This window comes from Ylistrum balloti, unplaced genomic scaffold, assembly GCF_031769215.1.
Source record: "Ylistrum balloti isolate Yb309-2 unplaced genomic scaffold, AGI_CSIRO_Ybal_v1 Utg370840, whole genome shotgun sequence".
NCBI classification, from domain to species: Eukaryota; Metazoa; Mollusca; class Bivalvia; order Pectinida; family Pectinidae; genus Ylistrum; species Ylistrum balloti.
The window spans coordinates 417388-432127 of NW_026782484.1; the positions used below are offsets into that span (position 1 = coordinate 417388).

The following is a 14740-nucleotide window of genomic DNA, read 5'->3' on the forward strand; positions in this document are numbered from 1 at the left end:
CACACAGATATGTTATAACTGTCACACTGATATGTTATAACTGTGACACAGATATGTTATAACTGTCACACAGATATATTATAACTGTCACACAGATATGTTATAACTGTCACACAGATAGGTTATAACTGTCACACAGATAACTGTCACACAGATAAGTTATAACTGTCACACAGATAACTGTCACACAGATATGTTATAACTGTCACACAGATATGTTATAACTATCACACAGATAGGTTATAACTGTCACACAGATATCTTATAACTGTCACACAGATATCTTATAACTGTCACACAGATAACTGTCACACAGATATGTTATAACTGTCACACAGATAGGTTATAACTGTCACACAGATAACTATCACACAGATATGTTATAACTGTCACACAGATAGGTTATAACTGTGACAAAAATATGTTATAACTGTCACACAGATATGTTAAAACTGTGACAAAGATATGTTGTAACTGTCACACAGATAGGTTATAATTGTAAAACATATATCCTCCCACTGTCACATAGATATCTTTCCAGAATAGCCTCAGATATCTTATGACTGTGGCACAGATATCCTCCCACTGTCACATAGATATCTTTCCACAGTAGCCTCAGATATCTTATGACTGTGGCACAGATATCCTCCCACTGTCACATAGATATCTTTCCGGAGTAGCCTCAGATATCTTATGACTGTGGCACAGATATCCTCACACTGTCACATAGATATCTTTCCACAGTAGCCTCAGATATCATGGCTGTGGCACAGATATTGTCCCACTATCACATAGATATTATGCAGCAATCACACGGATATTTTATAACTATACCACAGATGTTTTACCATTATCACAGATTTCTTCCTTCTATCAAACAGATATCGTATAACTATAACAGAGATATCACCTGCTACCACACAATTATCGTACAACATACTTCTTACCACTGATACCTCTCCCTTCATTCACACAAGCATATTACTACTATCAGATATATTTTTACCACAAAAACATTTTACCACTATCATACCTATTTTACTACTACAGATATCTTACTGTCATGATATCGATATCTTACTGCCGCGTAATCCTACTATTAAAGCTATCTCGCTGCTAATACTACTACCATTCGGGTTCTACTTGTGAGTTTGTATGTATCGGTCCTAGTAAAACCAATAAATGCTGATTGGTTTTGAATATGGAAACTTCCCAGCATGATTATCAACACGATCTGTAAATAACAGGAAGGATATCTTCCACATTAATATATAGATACATGTAGATATATGTTATATTTGGGGTGTTGAAGTAATTGGAAGAAAATATACAATTTCTGAGTTTGGTGAATTTAGAAATATTTTCTTATATTAATATGCATATCCACTGAAAGAAAAAGCACACCCGATTTTTCTTTTCGTTGTTAGATTCTGACCACCACTTCGATCCCCATGATACGTCCGAATGTCGGACTGCGAGAAAATTACTGTATGAAATTTATGACAATCTTTTTTTCTTTTCTGTATAGTAACATTCTTTCCCCACTATCCGTATGCTTACAAGTGTATATTACGAGCAGTTATATGTACAAAGTTTCTCGAATGTATCCAATAAGAATCTAAAAGCACGTGGTTTTGACACATCGTGTGGACAAGGTAAAGGGTCATAATGATAATCGAAATTGACTTACTATTCTATCATCTCTTTGTGATTTTTGATTACGTCCCACGGTTCCGACTTTGAGGACGTGAGTTTAAAAAATGCTTACTTCCCAAAATACGTTATAATTCTTCCCCGTACTTTTTCATAGATGAACATATACGCGTTCTCTTGGTTTAGATTTACCATCGAATCGGACTTTTTGAAGTCCAATGATTTGTTTACTCCTCAAGTTATCCATGTTTTTTTAATTACAATCCCTCAGAGGTTTCTATTCGTTACATAATTCTCACAGTTCAATGAAACGCCACGTTCTACATTAGACGACATCCTCTCATTTCGAATTTGATGTTGGTGATTTAAAATAGTTATTGTAGGATATGTATTGAGTTCCGTTTCTCCAGTAACGAGAGTTATATCACTATCTGTAACTATCTGTCAAACTGGAGATGTTTGTTACATTATTTACTAAACATTTTCACGTGTTTATTTCTATTGTAACGTTGGAAGTTAACATTTGATAGTATGTACCTGTCTTAACTAAAGTCTCCTGTGACCTTATACCCTTCATCTTGTCTTTACAGCACAACGCGACACACAAACAACTCGATTTCAAGTTAGAAATAACTCTTCAACTGAGACAATAAACATTACAATAACTCTGACGGGCTTTTAAACCCATTTGTAAAATTTTGAGTTATTGCAGTGATTAGTTTGCTCGTCTGTGACTGTGTAACAGCCCACAAAACGGATTTCTCGCCTACGACCAAGATAATTTGGACTTTTTTTTGTTTAAATACTATACGTTTTGCATAAGGGCATTTCATATGAAAAGAGATTATCTAATGCCCTGTAGACTAGTACACACCTCTGATGTTTCATTCTCTGTTCAAACGGCAGTGTATGAATATCCTCAAACAGCTCTTTGTTAGGAGTAAGAGCTGACAATGACGTTGGTAACACAGGGAAAGTGTCTTATTACCATTCATTTCAGATTTAGATTGCATTCTATGACGTTGCTTGGTATTGTAACATGAATTGTCATTCAGATGATGGTTTTTACTTGTATTTTATTAGAACTACAGCAGAGGATAGAAAGTAAAGAGACTCCGTTGAAGATTCCATGTCAGACTAATAGTTTCAACCGCTGAGGAACTACAGGCAGAAACTGGGCCTTTATGGACATGACACTGCATATGTACAACGTGCATTTGTAACTAGGTCACAGGTTGTATGTGGACGACTTGGGACATTCAACTCAAAACCTGCATCTAGGTTACAGAAGGCATTGACAAAAATAGATATGTAGAAAATATCCATAGATTCTCAGTGCACCATCTGGTGTACGGTGCCGAGAATGTAACACACGAACTCACAAGCACGCAATTTTCTGTGGCTTAGTTGTCCACGGTACTTTCGTCGTTCAGGTATCGTGTTACTAGTATTTTCTAAGACATGAATGACCTTCAAATGCATGACGACACGCATCGTTCCCATGACAACATGTTCATTTCGATATTATGCTGTGAATCAGAACTTTTTATCGAGGCTACCATCCTGTGATTTACTTACTGAATACGATGTGTATTCATTATGACACCATGTAGAACCAATCAGACAGGTTCATCCTTGTCTTGGTTTCCATTAAATTTGTCAATGGTAAATGGTGTCACGCTCACCAGCAAAAATATTGTACATGACGTCACCAAAGTGAAACTACCAACAAATGTGTATATTAATGGTATGGTGAAGGATTAAAATAACGACAAGCAACGAGTTAACTATTGATTGTAGTCAATCATTTTGCAAATTGCCTTACCGGAAATTGTCATTTCCGCGGTTGCTTGGCGACCGTTACATGTAGTGTTTTCTATAAAATAATATATCTGGTCTGTAGTGTAACGTGTATAACGACATATCTGGTCTGTAGTGTCTCGTGTATAACAACATATCTGGTCTGTATTGTCACTTGTATAACAACATATCTGGTCTGTAGTGCCTCGTGTATAACGACATATCTGGTCTGTATTGTCTCGTGTATAACAACATATCTGGTCTGTATTGTCTCGTGTATAACAACATATCTGGTCTGTATTGTCACGTGTATAACAAAATATCTGGTCTGTAGAATCTCGTGTATAACAACATATCTGGTCTGTAGTGGCTCGTGTATAACAACATATCTGGTCTATATTGTCACGTGTATAACAACATATCTGGTCTGTAGTGTCTCGTGTATAACAACATATCTGGTCTATATTGTCACGTGTATAACAACATATCTGGTCTGTAGAATCTCGTGTATAACAACATATCTGGTCTGTAGTGGCTCGTGTATAACAACATATCTGGTCTATATTGTCACGTGTATAACAAAATATCTGGTCAGTAGTGTCTCCTGCATAACAACATATCTGGTCTGAAGAATCTCGTGTATAACAACATATCTGGTCTGTAGAATCTCGTGTATAACAACATATCTGGTCTGTAGTGCCTCGTGTATAACAACATATCTGGTCTGTAGTGTCTCGTGTATAACAACATATCTGGTCTGTATTGGCTCATGTATAACAACATATCTGGTCTGTAGAGTCTCGTGTATAACAACATATCTGGTCTGTAGTGTCTCGTGTATAACAACATATCTGGTCTGTGTTGTCACGTGTATAACAACATATCTGGTCTGTAGTGGCTCGTGTATAACAACATATCTGGTCTGTATTGTCACGTGTATAACAAAATATCTGGTCAGTAGTGTCTCCTGCATAACAACATATCTGGTCTGTAGAATCTCGTGTATAACAACATATCTGGTCTGTAGAATCTCGTGTATAACAACATATCTGGTCTGTAGTGCCTCGTGTATAACAACATATCTGGTCTGTAGAGTCTCGTGTATAACAACATATCTGGTCTGTAGTGTCTCGTGTATAACAACATATTTGGTCTGTAGTGTCTCGTGTATAACAACATATCTGGTCTGTAGTGCCTCGTGTATAACAACATATCTGGTCTGTAGTGTCTCGTGTATAACAACATATCTGGTCTGTATTGTCACGTGTATAACAACATATCTGGTCTGTAGCGTCTCGTGTATAACAACATATCTGGTCAGTAGTGTCCCGTGTATAATAACATATCTGGTCTGTAGTGTTTCGTCTGTAACAACATATCTGGTCTGTAGCGCCTTCCTTATTAAACATTTTTAAAAAGAAAGATTAATTAGAGAGATTTCAGCTCAACTTTTTTGTTTATTTTCACCAATACTTTGAATTAATTTCTAGATCAAATGGATGATGTTTCTATCCTGAATAATGCCCCAACTTTGGAGATAGTGTCAATCACAGAAGTTAAGGCCCCGGTCTCGTAGTCTCTCTGGTGCCAGAAGCTGTTTGCTATCTCTGCTGTATTAGTTTATTTCGTTTCTGAATTCGTGTGTCATGATGTTCGCTCATCGTCCCGATTCTTTTTTCTATGCCACGGTCCTCTGATGTATGCAGTATTCGTTTGGTTTTAATCAAAAAATAAAAGATTAGTAATGGCACATCATATGATTGACAGATTAATGTGATTGGATATTGATTTCATCGATCACATCCCGTACCAAAGACAGAATAGCATTGGAAATTCACCGGCCCACACAGCTCAGCTCAGATCCAAACCACAGATCAAGTGTCCCCTACCCCAACCATATTACTCTATCCTTACCCCTATTACTCGTCTCAAGTTGATATCTCGGTGTCCTTTTAAACCAAACTGACCGTATACCAGATCGCGACCCGCGGAGGCAATCCACAGCGCATCCTTTTACAACAAATCTATCAGCTAGTGCGACAGATTCTATTTTGCGTGAACACAGGAATTAATTAGATATCGAGGTAACATTTGGATTCTCAATCGAATTAGCCTATAAAGCCGCAATCTACTTGTGTATATAACTAATTAATAGGATTGAATGAGCCTGATTAACCGTTGTTATCACCCCGCGACACCGCGGCAATTAATGACACCGTTAACAGATTGACGAGGAAACACGTTGTGAGTGCTGACGTCTTTATAAACTATTGCAATGAGAGCCAACATTGATACCTTCACCTTTTCGATCAGCGTACAGCCCCGGCTACACTTTATAATGACCATCTGATTACATTTCAACATTGGCAACATAGCTACATTTGTTTACACTTTTCACTGATATGTGTCTAGGTGCCAAATGTTAGGCTGTTACGAGTCGTCTGGCGACGTCTGTGCCTGGATGTCAACGTTGTGTAGCGACGTTTTTGTCTAGGTTACAGCCGTTATCTGGCGACAGATTAGTCAAGGTGACATTCATGGTCTGGTGAAACTGTGGGCCGTTCACAATCGTTGTCGTGCCATTTGTGGCTCGTTAACAACCGTTGTTTGGGTGATATCTGTGACGCGTTGACAACCGTTACTGTGTGACGTCTGTGACCAGTATCATTAGCGAACAGTTGTTGCTACCTACCGAGCAGTGCGACAAGCATCTAAAACTGTGCCTGTTGTAATTGCTAAAATTAGCTACCTTTTGTAATTGGCTGCCGTTGTTTTGTAATAAGTGTTGCAGATTGCCAAATGGTTTTAGGACAACAATTGGTTCGTTCCAACATTTCCTGATGATGAAGATCTTGAGCATGTCTCATGTAGTCTTTGTACAGAGAACGGTGTATCTGATTGCGTAGTTGTTTTGTGGTACGGATAGTGAGTAATTCGTGTTTACACGTAAATTGCTAGATTGGAAAGCTAGCCTTCATTCTAATCTAACCATCAGTCGGTCTGACGTTTACATAATGACAAAGTCAAAGAATGGTCTTATTTTGTATTTTCGTTTTCATTTGTTTGTTTTTTTATGTGTAAGAAACTTTGATGTAAGAAAAATATGACGTTAACTACACTGATTACGTAAGAGACGTCTGAGTTTGAATGGAATCTCATCTTCACTGCTACATGAATGACGCAAAATCTTCTTCTGACTGATCAATCAATGTGTGTCTTTCCATATAATGATATAATGGTAGTTGTTGGTTACTGTGACAACAACTGAATGATGAAAAAAATAGACTATAAGAGAGCCGGTGTCGCATTAGTAACGAACTTTCCTTTAACGGTTACCATGGTTACAGGGGTTGTATGTCTGACCATGATGGTTTCCTCTGAGTACTTCGATTTCCTCCCAAAAAAAGGAAGATCCCTCTGACACCAGCCTGCTTGTTTCGCGGTTGTTGTATGTCAATTCAAGGTTATAGATTTACAGCAGAAAAGAAATTAGACAAGAAAACCACAAATATTCTAAAGCTGAACAAAACATCAGTGTGCTGAAGTGATCTTCTTAATTCGGGTAGCAAATGAGATCTACCTAACTACCCTTCCTCTGATAATTGATGACAAACTCATTTTTGTTATCTTGTTCACGTCTGTCTCTATAACGGCAAATGTAACTGTCATCTGAATGTCCTATATCCGGAATTACTTCCCAAATATTGACATTTGTGCAGGAGAGTTCTGACCAACTTCATCTTCTCGGTCTCGACTTTGTGGCCTTCCAAGATCCATAATGAAAGCTTGAAGTCTCTTTGGTTCTTTCTACCTGTATATATTTTTTATATATCACAGGTTGTCTCCGTTTTTCTGAAATTGAAAACATGTCTTTTGTTTTATTACTTCAGATCATGAACACAAACACATCCTATGGAGGCCTTTTGTTAGACACAACAGACCTGTCCAAAGACGAATCCGTCCCAATGGTAACAAGCGACTACATCCAAGTATCTGCTGCCATGAAACATCTGACGACCACTATCATGTCGGCAGTATCTAACGCCACCAACATCAGCAACATCGTCCACAACATCACGGTGGTGGAGGAAAACAAAGTTATCTGCACCCCGCCAGGTTAGTATCCGTTATTCTCAAAGTTGATGAAACGAGACCTACTATAGATAAAATGTTTTTATTAGTAAAAATTAACATATACAATTGATAAGCTTTTTCATGGAATATTAGCATCTACATGTTTTGTAAATCTTCGCAAAGCCGAATTGTCCTAAGATTTTCAACATAGAGGTTGAAAACAAAAACCAACATGAAAAGTCGTGAGGTTTGAAAAGGTCTAAAATCCAAAATCGTCATCCCAATAATAGTCCTCGTTAGGTAATTATGTCAACAATACTCCTAAAGAAATCAAGGTGCCGACCATAATTCCCCCAAAATCTAAAACTGTTACTTTTGGTTACATTTTTGTAGAAAATTGAGACTGAGGCAGTAGTGTCTGATTTCAGGGAGGAGGGTCTTATATTAGCTCTGAGCTTTAAAAAAACAACCCAAAAAACACCAATGACTTTTCTACGTTTGTTGCTTGCCAACAGAGACAAGCTTTTTAACAACCGCGATTATTTCCCTGTAGTGTATTTTCCATTTCTAGATAGTGACAATCCCGCTTCCTTAACATATGGTATATGTCATAATTCGATATTCCGTGGCTTGTTTCCAATATCACGATTTTCTTGCAGATGATAGATAAATTCACAGGGTTTTGAAAGATGCTGGTCCTCGAATGCTATAGACTAGTTCTATGACCGTCACTCCATTATCCCATTAAGAAACTTTCTGTTTACTTGGGCGATAAAGTGAAGTGCACTCGATGTTCGTTTGTTTGCCTGGATGCTTTTTTAACCTTGTGGTCATTTAAGCACATTGAATTACTGGCGGGCGTCATCGATGAAGCAGAAGATACTTATCATGAAAACGGAATGTATAATGAGTTATAGATATGATTTTGCATAAACATTTTGTCGTTGAATGTTATTTCAATAGACTTAACACAAAATACAGCCACAGATGAGTACCAAGGTACACAATGTACTTGCTACGTTCTCTTGGTGAAGCAATTCATTGCCACTTTAAATCATCGTGACCCCGACCTCGACATTTCAGTATAAGACATTACATTCCCAGTACACTCTCTAACCGCCCGAGAGCCAAATTAAAACATCTGACTGCTTGTATTTTTTTCTGTTCTTACGAGTATGTCGGTGAAATAACTTGAGTAGTAACATCCAAATGCCGCAAGGTGGTGTGACTGAACCAGGTTTATGGTTGATACACTATAGTAACAAATGTAGAAGATGTATGAATCTCTATGCTTACAACCTAAGTACTCTTTGTAAACCAATATTGATTTCTTGATACTTGGAGGCGATGTTTAGGACTATTTTAAAGTTTTAAATTCATTTCATTGTAAGTTTTCATGCAGAATTCGATGTTTAATTGATTTATCTATCCACAATATAACATAGACCACAGGCATCAGCACAACTTCTAGGAAACCATTGATCGCGGGAGGGGAATATTTCGTAAGATGGAGTAGTTCGTATACCTTCCATACGAAACAATAGTTCCATAGTTTATGTACTAAGTAAAGGTCACCAAGCTAAAATGTTTTCATCAGCTGTTCTAGATATACCTGAATTAATATTGCATTTGCTATTGATACTGTAGTGAATAAAGGATGACCTTTTGCTTGCTTTCCTTTAGTAATAATACTATTACAGTCTTTGTCAGATGACTATTAAGATACTTGGTCTTGTACCTTTGCCAACTCTGCTAGTCACTTCCTGGAATTTGATAACAACGGAATCACAAGGGACAGCTTTCCACTAAGTTGTGTAAGTTGTGTAAGTGTGATTATTTCAAAGTCTGATGTGATTTTCTAGATAGTTACATCTACTTTCGAACCAATGGTGTTGATATCTCACAGTTGATTCAATATCCAAGGGGCTGTTCCCATTATCTCGATTTTTTGTGAATTATGTCTACAGCTGAATAATCATAACATTTATTTATTTCATGGTTTAAACCGGGAACACTACTTGAAGAGCAAAAAACGTTCCTGAATATCACAAATATCCTTTTTTGTTCCATCTCATTCTCGTGGTTTTTCTTCAGTCACGAAATCAACAAAATGTTCTACACTTTTTACATTTAATGTAATACAGTATTTGGAAATTTTATTGGTATCATCACGATGTCATTGGTAAATATTTAGCGATATAGGGTTTGTTGTCTTCGATGCACATTTTTCACTCAATGGTTACATAAGAGAACGTTGCATTATCTGGATGCACTCAGATTTACATGACGAGTTTTTTTTTCGAAAACGCTTACCCTTCTGGAACGCCCGGCTTTTAATCTCCGTTTAGAGTTTTGCGTTGTTTACGTTTATTGATATTGACTTGGTATTATCTGTTTGTTCTTGTTTATTTATGGAAATGTTAATTACAAAAACCAACGCAAAATGAAACAAAATCAATGAAAGCCAAATTTGAAGGATTCTTTATTATGAGCTTAAGGGAAATATTGTCTGATGTCGATGAAGAAATCACTACAAAACATGTTAAATTTCCTAGTAAAATTGCTTCGAAGACCAAAATATTCACTTAAAGTTTGTACTCAGTAAAAATGCTACCAAGGAGATTATTCAAATATAATTATATAATCTCTTCAGGTCTGTTGCTTTCGAAATGTTTTTTTCACGACGCGCACGTGTGACAGTATGATTTATATTATCTAACGACACGGAAGACTTTACACTGGGGTAGTAAAAATGCTTTATATGACACTAACCCTAAATCGATGGCTGGAATAACTGCTCTCTAGTCATATACTCTTGGCTGATAAGACTATGAAAGAGTACAGCGCTTTTGAAAAATGGATAATTACCATTGACAACTATTCCCCTACGCTTAACTAGGGATATTTCCTACTATTGTGTCACAGAGTGAAGACATGGCTTAGTGGATAATAGTTTTACACACCCGAAAATACACAACAAAGCTACACTGGTGGTCACAAAAATACAACTCATACCCGTTAACACTGCCATATCAGTCATATTAGTTTATATCATGTCAGTATATACGTGTTCACAATAACCAGTCCTATACAATGTCCCATACAAACACTTTCAACAACAACATAGTCATTTTTAGAAAAATCTCGATATAAACTCCAAATCGCTGAAACAAGGACAAAACATAGATAAACGAGATGTTTATACTTATACCATTTAAAACGTCATGGAGTGTGTAATACTAAATCAACTTCGTCATGTAAACACCACAGTTAGGACAGGGTTGTTACTATCTATCAATGGAAAATTCACAATACGGACATAGAAATATTAACGTTATCGCATAGCTTAGTGAATATTTGATGTTTGCGTTGTAAGTTAAGACTGCTATTAGCGGCCTGTCATTTATATCCTATTCTGTTTGGTATATGTGTTGGAAATGGCTGACATGAGAAACGCTGAAGATCCTCCACAAACACAAACACTCCTGCTGTATATATATATATGTATATATATGATTAGCCACAATATGCCCTTCCCTTACTTGACCGTTTGAAAGCCATTTAGCCTTATACAATAATTCTGCATCAGTGCCTTCCTCTCCACTTATCGAATAAGTTTATTCTGTGGCCCAGCATCCGTCTCCGCCCCTTGTATATAGTGTTCTTTCTGATTAATCTAAATGTCCACTACAATAGCCTGGTCAAGTCTGAGTCATTACATCTACTCTTTTCCACAGTTGCCCCTGGGGACAAGCAATCTAGACCCAAACTGTAGCAGGGCCAATTTCACTAGAAATTCAAAGTATTGCCAACGAATTCACAAAAAAAATGTTTAATTCATCAATGTGATATAGCTTGTTTATGTCTGCTTTGGCCCAAACGTAAATAGCACGAATCTCTCCTCTATGACACAACACCGTCTGAGCAAATATGCTTTCTAGGCACATAAAATCGACTTTAATCACATGGGTCCGCGCAAGAAACTTTATATCTATTTAAATGAAAAATGTTTTATTTAGTTAATAAAACTAGACGTTTCCTAGTTTTGAAACAAATCTTTAATATTGTAGTGGAAGACACTGCTGGTGAACCTATAGTCCCCGAGCTTTGCCAACATGCCAAGTTACAATTCATTCGAATAGTGGTATTTCAGCTTATACACATGTAATAGACGTTTCTCTGAAATTATCGGACATATGAAAATTAGGAGATTTATTACGTAATGATTCTAATGCATCTTTCTGTCTAGATTTTGACATTTCTTTCGATCACTTTTGATTTTCCTCTGTCGCCGTTTAAGACTCACTATTCAAACCCCTTAATATCATTGAAGACCTAGAAGGACTCGTGGCAATCAAGGCCACCTCAAGGTCATTTTAAATGTAACTGCTCGCTATATCATGATTTCATACAGTTGTTAAACAATTATAAACAACTGTTATAGATGATTTGCATGGTGAAACGCTTGTTGAAGTGTAAGTCTCAATAAAACACTAAATGCTGTATCATGTCCAACTGAAGTGCCGGAACAAAAATAGAATTATTGGCTACAGTGACACGTGGAAGTGACATGCAGTCTTATAAAGATGTACCGAAACTAAAAGGTTGAAGACACTCTGGTAGATAGTAAAGTGCATACAGGGTATCGGGCTTATAAAATTATACTGTAGGTCGTAGACACCATAGAATCTATCCATGATGTTCGCAAATCTTGGATAATGTATATGAAATAGTACGGGAGATATGCTTCAGAAACGAATTAGTATGAGTTTTAGACGCATTCTAAATTGGTTCGCTGCAAAACAGACAGTGGTGAACGATAAGCTGTTGTGAATTGGTTCCTGTTTTCAGCTAGGCTCTTGATTCTAAATTCCAACTCTGTAATAGGTGCTTCTCCGATGTACAGGACATATTTTATACTTTCCATGATAACAGTTTTAAGTAATAGAATTCCGGTTTTAACACTGGGTCTGTTAACACAACCCATTATTTTCTCCTCGCAGAGTAGCGTGTGTTAGGGATGGATGTGGCTGGTAGGCGCCCTGCTCCCTCGGTACCCTTCACATTGTCATTGATAAAAGCTTTTCATGAGATAAAAATCCAGTATATTTGAATTCACTGTAAGCGAGTATCTATTTTATCGTCTAAAGCACACGTGATCTCTACCAATAAACATCCAACTACATCACCTTTGCCAAAAAAGGCTCCCGTTCTTCGGAGTATCATCGTGCTGTAACATTACAGAAATAAGACAATGGATGTTTATCACACATAGCATGAAAAATACACTTAATACAAACAAGTGTATAACACTGCATGTACGTTATCCATATAGCACGTTGTAAAAACAACAAAAAATACCAACTTGTCAACATCATCAAAATCTAAACTCAAATTCAACAAAACTAGTGCATTATCTAAACAAATCTAGAAATCTTTACTCGGAGCTTCTGAAAAAGTACAAGGAGAGTAAAACAAGGTTTTCCGAAAGAGTCAGCGTCTTTGTCTTCTGGTCAATCCAAGTGAGTAATGGCACGTTCTCAAATGAGAACAAGGTATATAACAACTAAACCAACAGGGAATCTAACGAGCATAAACACGTGCAGTTTCATATTGAACAAAGAAATAGAATATTTCTCATTGATATCACTAAGATGACCATATAACTTCCACATAGCTTATATCAACCTGCATCTCTTGAAAACATTGTGTTACCGTTTGTCCGTCAGTTGATGACTTCTTGCAGGAAAATCGTAATAATGAAAAAACCTCTCGAATATCGAATCAACTGCAATATGTAAACACTATAAGCTTGGGACGCAGGAATGTTGTTATCCAGAAATGGAAAATTCACAATAGTGAAGTTGAAATCTTCATGCTTCCATGTTGGTTTCCTTCCAGGAAAAGATCGAGATATGTGGCTGATGTAGGAGAATCTGTGGTCTCCTTTCATGAGTCTGCTCTAGTTTCATCGAATTTGAGTTTCAGTTAAGATTCTGACTGTATGTCGGCATTTTCATTTGTATTTTCAGGTTAAGATTGTTATGAAGGATTCTATATTTATTTTCTAATAAACCGATTTTGTTACTTATTACTGATACCCTCTATGTCGTAAAGATCGGACAAAATTCACCATTTGGATGTCATCAATATTTCCTCCTAGTTTGTGAACAAGAAATTGAAGAAAGTTTAATATACCATAACACATTAAAGGTATGATTTCCTTTTTTCTCATTCAGAAACTTGTCAGGATTACCTGAATACATCATGGCGGTCTAATCCTTCCATTTTATATGGTCTCGCTTCTGTTTAACTTTTAATGACTTTTCTATTATTACCCCTTTCTCATTATGGTATAAGCATTGCGTGTTCCGAAGAAATAGAACAAACGATGATTTTGGAGTGAAAACTTATTCTCAGAAAACGTCTACCGCGTACTCCTTATCCAGATTTAACTCTGAAATCACATAGTCATGCGATATTGTTGCCTGAATACATGTTCATTCATTTAAGCATTGATCCATCTTTCCCTACACATAATGTGTAATGGAAACATCTATTGATGTTTTTTTTCTATTCACGTGAAGTGGTACGTTTGAACACGTGGGTGTGGTCTGGTGTTGGTTATGCTTGGTAGTAGCTCAGCTCCATGTTGTGTTCCCTTGCGGGTCGACCACGCCAAATGGATATTTTTTTAGGATAGATTTAATAATGAATGGCAATCGAAAAGATTTTCCTGTAACTCCCACCTCCCACACACGAACGTCTGCCGCCCATCATGGATACTTCATCAGCGATCAAACCAGAGAAAGCATCACAGCTCCCAGTGATAATATCGAGTTTCCCACTTCTTCCCTTATGAGACTTATTGATTATCTCCTGGTCTTCATTTTCCAATAAAGATATATAGGTTCTAGATTGTATCATTTGCCTTCATGGTCTACCGACATGATGTGAACGTTCTTAACAGAAGGAAAAATGTTATCAAACTCTTCATTCAAACTAAAAATCAAAAGAGAGAAAATAAAACATAGAATTGACCTTTAGGATCTTTAGAAGGTACCAGAATATTGTGCGCCTTGTAGCAACACCCACTATTTAAATTCATTGTCAGTTCAAATAAGTAATGCTGCATTGTTGAAGAAACTGCAAGACTTATTAACGACCATTGCACAAATCTAATTTCATATCGAAAAAAGACTTGGCTTTTTTA

General features: G+C 36.8%; 1 protein-coding gene across 1 annotated transcript in view; it reads left to right on the top strand.

Annotated features, from left to right (window-relative positions):
• Positions 1-7346: 7346 nt before the first annotated feature.
• Positions 7347-14740, top strand: part of LOC132558972 (sodium/potassium/calcium exchanger 4-like) — a 55973-nt gene continuing 48579 nt past the window's right edge. Inside the window, exon 1 of the mRNA XM_060223599.1 lies at positions 7347-7569. Coding sequence (XP_060079582.1) covers positions 7347-7569 — 223 coding nt within the window. The remainder of the gene's footprint in view (positions 7570-14740) is intronic.